At 44.1% G+C, this 10114-nt stretch overlaps 1 protein-coding gene across 1 annotated transcript; it reads right to left on the minus strand.

Annotated features, from left to right (window-relative positions):
* Nucleotides 1-214: 214 nt before the first annotated feature.
* Nucleotides 215-9087, minus strand: LOC135249723 (dnaJ homolog subfamily C member 15-like). Its single transcript, XM_064325241.1, has 5 exons — nucleotides 9034-9087; nucleotides 7460-7516; nucleotides 5896-5972; nucleotides 3583-3653; nucleotides 215-291 (listed from the first exon to the last, which is right to left on the minus strand). Exons 1-5 carry the CDS (start codon nucleotides 9085-9087, stop codon nucleotides 215-217), a joined length of 336 nt encoding a protein of 111 aa, XP_064181311.1.
* Nucleotides 9088-10114: the final 1027 nt, after the last annotated feature.

A 10114-nucleotide genomic window follows, 5' to 3' on the forward strand; every position in this document is an offset into this window, starting at 1 on the left:
TGGAAAAGATTTTAATTATTATTATTTGGCCGATTTTCCATGATTTTTCAAGACCAGTGGGCAAATTTTTTGAAGTTTGAAGTTTGAAGGATAGTGGAAAACCTGTACTTTATGTGGCTGGGAACAGAGACAGGAAGACTATATTACTTTCAAGGCAAGGTTCTGCAAAGCTTCCTGGAAGGGGCAAAACTTGGCCTGATGAAGCCAAAGCCAGTCAAGCGACAATCGTGACACACAATCCAACAAGGTCTTTTGTCTTGTTGATCTTAGCCGCCAAATAAGGAGAGCAGCCTGTGGGAACCAGCAAAGGCTTTTCAATGACATGTCCGCAGTCCGTCTTCTCTCTTCCCTACCCAACGTCTCTTCTATTTCAAGAGGGGGATTGGACTAGCAGCCAATCTTCAAGAGGACTGGACAAACTGTAGCACTAGCAGGCTAATGGATATTTAATGGTCATTTCCGAATTATCTATATGTCCACTGGTAATGTAATGGTATGCCCCTTCCAGAGAGACACTATCTGACAGTACATAATGCTAACATTGTTACTGTACATGAAAAATTACTTTAAACTCACAGCAGCCATTCTAAACATTATGCCTCTGTAATCCTACAGGTAGGGTCCTTTCCAGGCTGGTTAAGTTCTGCCAGGTTATGTTACTGCCATACATCTGTATACTGACATGAATGCTTCTTTTTGAGGAAAGACAAGGCCACAAAAGCTCTGTCAATCCTCAAGCAGCGCCAGTGGTTTGTGTTGGAAGCTGGGGCTTTTCCCAAGAGAACCAGATGTGTTCAGGGAGCCTCTGGGAATTCTGACAGGCTGAGGACCATGAGAAACAGCATCAGCATCTGCCGGGTGGCTCAGTCCGTTAAGGCCCTGCTCAACCGCGTGCCGGCGGTAGAATTCCGACTATGCCAATGCCAGCCACGGCCATCAGCGCCATGTGGCGGTGCCTCAGAGTCGACGAGGGGGAGGGATTTCAGTCTTTGGGACGATTCTGTCTCGCTGCACGATAGTGACCCCCGCTGGTCATTCTGATACCAACGGCCTACCTGCACAAGCTGCACATAAACTGTCCTATAACTTGTTGTCCGTGTGAGCTTAACTGGTGAACCTCACACGAGATAGCAGTGATGAGCATGGACACGTTAAATTGGGCACTCCAAAATGGAGGAAATAGGGTCAAATTTTTTTTTTGTAAAGTAAAAATCCATTAAAAACATTGTAAATTATCAGTACGTTCCCATCCAAATCTGGCCTAAACACAGGTTTAGTTGGAAGGAGAGAGAAACAGAGGGAAGAAGTGAAGGATGGAGGGAAGAATGGAGGGAGTGAGGGAGGGAAGGATGGAGAGAGGAGACAGCAGAGGATGTCTCCAGCCTCTGCACACTTCTCCTTCGCTCTCTCCCTCTCTCCCCGCTCCCTGGCTTGCTGATCCTACAGTCTCAGGAATTACCCTCGCTGTAATCCGCCTCCATCCTGTCCACAGGGAACGCCTGGAGAAAAAGAGATTTTAGTCGGCAATTCCAACGTTTTTGGCAGCGTTAGCCATGGCAGATAGCATTCGCCATCACTTTTATTTTCGACGGTACACGATTGCTTTAGCGATCATGGAACTGCGCATGACACATCTACAAATTAATCAACCACTAGTCTAAGCAGTCACCTGTAAATTCAAGACCCTTTGGGCCAGACAGGCCGGCCCGCTCCGCCCCAGCTCTGCTCCGGCCTGAGTCCACGGCCGCCTGAGCGCGGGGGGACAGCTTGTCGCGCGTTGACGCCTATTCCCCGCGGCGCTCCCTCTGCCCTGCTCGAGCAGGCCTCCCTCCAGATGGCGGGGTTTGTATATATCACGGACGGCGGGTGGAGGCGGGGCCGGGCGGTGGGTGAAGAGCGGGGGGCCTGGGGAGGGCGCCAATCCATCAGGCTGCCACCGGAGGGAGCCGGGGCAACCATTGGAGTGACCGCCTTCAGTGGGCGGGGCCCGGTACATGCCGTGCCGTGCCGCGACATAACAGCGATTTACGAAGGCAGCGTGGATGGGATTATTCCCTCTGCTGGATGACCTGAGGCTTCATGTTTCGGACAGCATTCTACCTGTCGAGGGAACACAGATTTAGAGATCCCAGATATTCTGAGCTCACTACTTACTGTGTTTTTACATGAAGTTCTTTTAAAATTAACTGAGTTCTTTTAATGTGAACCGAAAAGTGAACCGGCTACAAATGAACCCTTGATGTCTTTTCTGTGTTCACATTGTAAGTCACTGATCCACTTACGCATTGATGAGATCTCAAACCACCTTTAGAACTCAGACCCCCCTGCTATAACATTGAATTATGGGCAGGAGCTGATATAATTACCTTTTTTTTAGGTGGTATACTAGTACCCATTAATGGCAAAAATATTTAAAAGCATGGCAATTTTGTGTCCGAACGGAATGCGCCCCTAAAAATAGGTAGGTATTGGCACCATTATGTCATAAAATTGCCTTTTAAACTTTATGCTGTTAATGCATATCTGCGTTGTGTGTCACTTATCTCAACCCCTTATTATGGGTAATTTTATTCTCATCTGTAGATGTGTTTACCATTTGTTTGTGCTACATTTTGAGGAAGCTGATGCAAGAAGAGCGCAGGTTTCTTCTGCCCACACAATCCCCCGAACACCACCAGCAGCCATTACGCTCAGAAGTCATTCGATGTATGGCAAGTCTCAAGGTATGAAATTGTACAGCAACACGCAAAGCGCTATGTGCTCACAGTGCTCAAATTAAGGGGGCCTCAGAAAGAACCACAAACAAACTGTGCTGAGACCATCGCCTGAGGTGGTCTGAGTTTGGTTTGTTTCAGAAGGGTCTGAGTTCGTTTAACGCATTCACTTAGGCACATACAATGCTGAGTCACCGGTCTTGAATCAATTTGAGAGGGTGAAAAAACCCCTAGTGAGCACTTTCTGTTACTCACCCCCTATCATCTTAAGCATCAAAATTGAGTACTTTAGTCTTTTCTGAACATATACTGGTTATGGAGTTCCTTCGCTGAAAGCACCTATACTTTCAACCAAAATTGATAAAATAAGACCCACCCCGTATTACCATGTATCATGACATATCTCCAGTTAGGGAATAAAAAATATCCAGTGTAACTGGTGCAATGCATGTAACAGATTCATAGTTTAATTTGACTGGTGCGAATGTCAATGGAACATTTACTACAGAGATCATTTATGTATGTGTGTGTGTGTGTGCATGTGTGTGTTATAGGCAATATGCCATTCCTTCTCTGTGGAAGGTTCTCAATCCAATCATATTAGTACTACAATAAACATTTAGACCCCAATTTTCAGTCAAGAGGACCATTTTAAAGTTGTCTTCAGGAAAGTGTATCATGTCTGTATCTTAAACTGTAGAGGGCACAATTAGACAACAATGGCTGATAAACAGCAAATCTCTTCTCACGCTCATTAAATGTTCAATACGGCAGTCAAAATATTGATTCAATGTAAGACGGACATGCTACAGACAGCCTTTACTGATATCCAGCAGAACCTGGTTCTATGGAAAAGTGAGCTGCTGACCTTTATCTGGGTGATTTAAGAGCATGACTCTGCTATGGGCGTCTTGCACCTTGGTCTTCCTGATGGTCGGACTGCAAAGGGAGAGGACAGATTCAGAAAAGGCGCTTAGCTTCACCTAGTGGTGATGTAGAGTAAATACAGCAAACTAGACACTAGTCAAACAGAGGCAACTTTCAAGGTTTTTCTCAATATGAAATAAAACCTGTTCCATTTAACTTTTAATGAATAATAATACTTGTTTTCTATTAATTTAAAGGCCGGTTTATTTATTTTTTACAGCTTTAGCAGAGACCATGAACAATTAATTACCTTTCCATTACAACAGGTAGCATCTTTTAAATAAGCTTGCACAAAAAAGCTGGCACAACTAAACTCCTGATGCAGGAAATTAATTCTGAAATGGGCCATTTTACTGGGCTGCCAAGTCTGTCCCCCAACTACTGTTTCAGTAATAAATAATAAGAACAGATGATTTTTTTTGAAGACTGCATCACGCAGGCGATATTCACTTTTCTTTTCTGAGTGCAGCTCTCACCCAGCCAAGGTTACAGTTTCAGTCACAGATCAATAAAACCAAGGGGAAACAAGATGGGGGCTGTCTGTCCCTAGAGTGAACCGAACACGTCTGAGCTGACCTTCAGTGAGGAGCGAGCGGCTAACAAACATGACCTGGCACAGCGAGTGAGTGGGCGGGAGAGCAAGCGGGCGGATAGGCAAACAAGCGGGTGGGCGAGCGAGTGGACAGGTGAGTAAGCGGGTGGGCGAGCGAGTGGACAGGTGAGTAAGCGGGTGGGTGAGTGGGTGGGCGGGTGAGTAAGCAGGCGGATAAGCGGGTGAGTGGGCAATCAGGTAAGTGGGCGAGTGGACGAGCGAGTGGGCAGGCGAGCAGGGGAGCGGGTGGGCGAGCGAACAGTCTGGCGAGCGAGTGGGCAGGCGGGCGGGCGAGCGGGTGGACAAGCAGCTGTAGGGCTTAGGGAATCCGGCTGGTAACTCGGACGTTTCAGGATCAGTTCCCCGGCGGGGCAATGCTGATTTCCCTTGAGTACGCCAGGCCTACTTAACCCATATTGCTTAGGCAAACATCCAGTTGTATAAATCAACTGCATCCAAAAAAAAAAAAAAGAAAAAAAAAGTTAAATATGCAGTTGGCTTAGATAAAAGCATCTGCTAAATCCCTAAATGTAAATGTGAATGTGGGAGCGCCAGAAAGCGGGACGCCGGGGCTGGGGGTGCCAGATGTGCTAGAATGTTCCAGATGGAGGTGATGAGCCCGGGTGGCTCAAGCAACCAGTGACTTACAGTAATGAGCTGCTGGCTCGCTCGTTTCTTCCTTTTTCAAGGCTAGGAGCACAGTGTCAAACGGGGAGAGTCTCAAATGGGAAGGATGTGCAGCAGGGGGGAAAGGGAAAGAAAGAAAAAAAAACCTTGAAAAATGAGACTGATGGCAGGAACAAGGCGCTCGTAAAAAGCCGATTTCAAAGAGCGCCGCAGATAAAAGGACCATCAAACGCTCCGGACCGCAAACATCCCAGCATCTGGAGGGAGGAAGAATATCGGGATTTCAGCACAAATATTGCATGTACAAATATTATAGCTCGGGAAAAGGAATATCCATATCGCCGGTGCCTGAGCAGTTGTGCTGCGGTGTGTCGGTTTAACTCAAGTTTAGGTGACAACGAGAAAGAAAAGAAGGAGTCTGTGCGATAGGATCTGGCTGCCGCCATGATTGCTGTATATTTAGCCTTCTCTATGTCACCATGCACAATACCTCTTTCTAGGTAGTGTAATGTATGCCTGGATATCTCTTTTCCTTAACAATGATGGGGGAAAAAAATTCAGGCTTTTTTTCAGAAATCGTGGAATGCATTTGCTTGTGAGTGTACAAGGGCGGGGGGGGGGGGGGGGGGGCGAATGTACTGTACAGCGAGACTACCGGCCAATGGGAACACACAGGACGCGAGAACGGTTCACACAGAGCTGTTCCAGAACGTTCCGTGTGGGGCTGGAGGATGGCCCGATCTCCGCTCCAATTAGAGGCTTCAGAGAGATGCTTGAGGTTTACCCCCTTGCAGGTCACAGGGAGATCAAAGGCGAAATGCACACCAGGTAACGCGCGCTGGAGAAAGCACCCCCCCCTTTCCCCTCTGTGAAACCACAACCTTCTGGGAAGAGGATTGTGGGTGGTACGACGCGGCTGTTGTGAAAGAAAACCTCTCGCTCGGTCACGGAGGTAAGACGTGTTTTTCTCTCTGTCTCTCTCTCTCTCTCCCCCAGAACACACACTGGAAGGTAATAACCATGGAGCAATCTCACCTGATCCCCAGGATGAGACCGGCTTCCTGCTTAGTCATCTTCTGCCCAAACCCTCGTTTGTAATGTTCTGAGGAGGCCTTGCGCAGGAAACAGACGTTTTCAGCGCCTCCAGACTCCTAACCCTGGCGTTCCATAATGAAAGACCTGAACGCAGCGTAATCCGGGGCCCTGGAACAGCCTGGCTAATAAAACTTATGTGCACGTCAACCAGCCGAGCAAAGGGAAACAAGCAAGCAGGAGCAGTTACAATGAACAACACTGAAACAAAATGGCGTTCATCTACTTTTCTGATGTCATGGTTTACGGTTGAATTTTTACTGTTTTATTATGTCCTGCAGCAGGGGTATCAAACTCCGGTCCTGGAGGGCTGCAGTGTCTGCTGGTTTTAGGTGTGCTTCAGAACAAGTGATGGATTTCATTTGATCGGGCTTAAGAGTCCACACACCTTGTTCTCGAGGCTTTAATCGACTGCCGATTGAAAAGAAACCACAAATACCTGTAGACACTCTGCCTGAACGCCCTCCAGGACTGGAGTATTATAAGGGACAGGTGAAGACTCAGCCCATTTTCAAATGGTGACAATGTGTTTCCATGTTTGTACTGCAAGCATGTCCAATGTTCACAATAGTGAAATTATTTTTGTGCGGTGCAACTTTAGACCAACTGAATTTCCGTGACGGGGATAATGAAGAGGTACTACTGAATATCGCACACAATAATAAAAAAAGCGCCCCAAGCTGACTGGCGTTCCTGATTTCTGAGAAGCGAGAAGTTTATGTCCTCTTCTCAGAAACAGAGGCTGTAGTTAGGGTGTTCTGTTCCAGTACTGGATTTATGATCAGAGCCCAGTTTCAAAGACAGCCAAGCTGGGAAGCTGAACTACAGAGAAAGCCCAGATTAATCCTTAGAGAGGTTTAGCATTTCAATTATTATTTTTTTTAATCAAATCTAAAACTGTCACAAGAATATGAAGTTTTCTCGCATACTTGGGGGTTGTTCTGATGAGAATCAAAACTGACAAAATCTATTTAAACGTTAGTATTGCACTCCTACAATCTTTCCTTCAGAGCACTGTTCACTGCTATAACCAGAATTGAAATGCTGTATATAAACCAACTTAGTCAATCAATTTAAAATTCTAAAGGTTCTGTGTGTGTGTGTATGTGTGTGTGTGTGTATGCATGCGTTTAAGTGTGTATGTGTGCACGCGGGTGTGCATGTGCTTGTGTGTGTGTGTGTGTGTGTGTGTGTGCGTGTGTGTGTATGTGCAGAACTATAATGGAAGCCAACAGAGGTCATAATGTTCAGCAGTGTCTCTCCTTCCATTTCCCTGCTGCCTGTAAGGCCTGGGCTGGTCAGAAGTGGAGCACAGATGAAGACAGAGCTTTACTACAGAATTAAAGAATGAAAAAAGACACTGCAGTACAATGTCAAATCACGTCTACGCAGTCATGCATTACTCTAGGGAGATCCAAATAAGAAGCAACACTAAAGGAAAACAGCAACAAACCTAAATAATTTTAAAAATGCAAACAAGCAGACTCATAAATAATACCGCCCTTACCGAGGTAGCCATTTTCTTTGCTGTCTCTGTGATCACTTGCCCCCATGGCTTCCAAAGCTGGAATTCATAACATCGTATAAATATAACAAGAAAAGAGAATCACCTCTGGTATTTGCTCTCCCTCCCTTTTGTTTATATGCTATTTATTCAAAGATGTTTTTTATTCATTGTCATATTAATTTAATGGAGTTTTGTAACATTTTATTCAGGGTTCAATGGGTTCATCACCTAGAGGAGTTGTTCCTGAACAGTTGGTCAGAGATGGTTTGTGGTAGGAGATGTGATTACTCATGAAAAAGTTACTTGCTGTACATAATATGTTCCACTGATGTTCACACAGGGTAAATTTAGGACTGCATCTGTTACACCTTAAAGCACTAGATACAGTGCAAATGCAGTTGTTCAAATACATATTACTTTTGAAATTCACATTTAAATACAAGTCTGACTACATTTTAATAAGGGGGTAGGCCAATTAAAAAGCATTCATTGTAGTGTGTTTCCGGCAGATGGTTTGAGAACCAATGGTCCACGGTATCTGTGTTGATTTAAAAAGAAAAACAGACCAGAGGATAACATATACCAAAACAAAACTTATATTCACAGGCTCTACAATGACAGGTACTACAATGGCAGCCACAATGCTGTTTACATACAAAACTACAAGAATGACTTGAAATGACAGGTACTAACAGTTTACGAAGTAGTGTACCTGGTACTACCTTGCAGCTATATGCAAATCTGTATGTCAAATGTTTGTGAATTTGTTATCTTTGTATGTTGTGACATGAAGCACACCGAATTCACCCATGAGGGTTAACAAAGGGTTACAAACCACTTTAAGCATTTAAACATTATGTCTTTCCTTCAGATTGATGCAGACTGTAGCCAAAGCCCACAGCAGCTCAAGGTCTTCTCACTACTGACAAAAGGATCAAGCCTTTTCTTCTCTCCCGCTGAATGTTATGTTTGATCTTAAAACAAAATAGGAAAACTTGTGGGGGTGGAGGGGATCACTCAGGGAAATATTATTATACAACCACATCTGTACTGGCAGACAAGATGTGGCACTCAATTAATACCCTTAATATCCTTTTCTGAACACAAGTACTACAATCAAGGGATAGGCCACCCCCAAGCTATGTACAGTAGGCCAGGGGCTTTATACAGCCCACCTTTTCACACTGAAAGAGCTGGATCTAGGCCAAGTTGACTGGCTCAGTACAGAATGAGTCAATACTTCAGCGTAACACACAATTAAACCTGTATGCAATGCTTAAATTTAGCTTCTGGATGAAAATTTGTTCTGACTAACATTTAGCATTAAGTCATGCCATATGCTAGTGTCTGAAATAAGATGGTTGCCTAGACGTCATCCATGGTGTTAGTTTGCTGTTTTCCTGAATAAAAAAAACAAAACTTCATAGCAATTCTGTGTACATATGGCTAAGAGCTGTGACCAGTGACAGCAGATCAAGGGTTTTCTTCATATGTCGTGCTATGTTCATGGAGCTGAAATGACAAACTCCAGTACTGTGATTTCACAGGGAAGTACTAAATTTGTTTTCTCTTACAGCAGTGGTCTCAAACTTGTTGCCATGGAGGGCCGTGTGTATGCAGGTTTTCATTCCAAACAATTAATGCTACCTTAATTGAGTCCAATTACTCATTCAGACGTATGCATTTAACTGCATTGAAGCACAGAATATAAGCAAGTTTTTATTTAGACAATGCGGGTCACCATAGACGTCGGGTCACCATTATGTGCTAACCTGCATCCTTAATTCATCAAATAATTAATTATATAATAATATAAACTAATTATATAATCAAGATCTGAGGCTGGAATAAAAAAACAGCATACACACAGCCCTCCATGGCACTGAGTTTGAGACCACTGTCTTACGATATACAAGTGTCCAAAGCAAATTCCATTTAGCCATTAACGGACGCTCTAACCACCGCTTAACTTTTCAGCTTTCCTTTTCTTTTCTTTTTCTTCCTATAACACAGTCAAACAATATGGTTTGAATATGCCAAAAGATTTGGCAGTTAAGGCACCATAAAGGATGAGTGGCCATATATATGCAGTCCTTTAGTCTATTGGCATCAAACTTGCTTACCATGAGGCATGGAGGGCACACCGCATGTTTAGTGAAAATTGGCCACTTGGAGGCACTATACCAAAAAACAAGTTTAAACGGCAATTTATCTGAAACAAAAACAGATATTTCAACCAAATTTTAGGGGGAACATTACAGTAACAGGTCCAATGCAGTAACAGGGCAATCAACAGCATTGGTTGCATGGATGAAATGGAGCACTGAGCCCCTCCATTGCTGCTTGCTGTGATTTTTAAATTATATCAATCATAAATAATCATAATTAATATAAATTATAGTATATATAATTGATATTATTTTACATGCATCTAAACCCACTGTCCTCGTCTGATAATCTTTCATGTGAACATAAATGCATTATCCTCATACAAGGACATATTTTTTTTCAAAAACTATAATATGCAATATGGTTTATAGGGGGCACTTTTTGCAAAGTACTCATTTGCATTGGCTCCATAAGCCGAAAATGTATGAAATTTGAGAGGAACCCTCAGACAGCTTACTTGGAACAGCCCTGGGAAGCACGTCCCCC

This window comes from Anguilla rostrata, chromosome 3 (genome assembly GCF_018555375.3).
Source record: "Anguilla rostrata isolate EN2019 chromosome 3, ASM1855537v3, whole genome shotgun sequence".
In the NCBI taxonomy this organism is placed as follows: domain Eukaryota; kingdom Metazoa; phylum Chordata; class Actinopteri; order Anguilliformes; family Anguillidae; genus Anguilla; species Anguilla rostrata.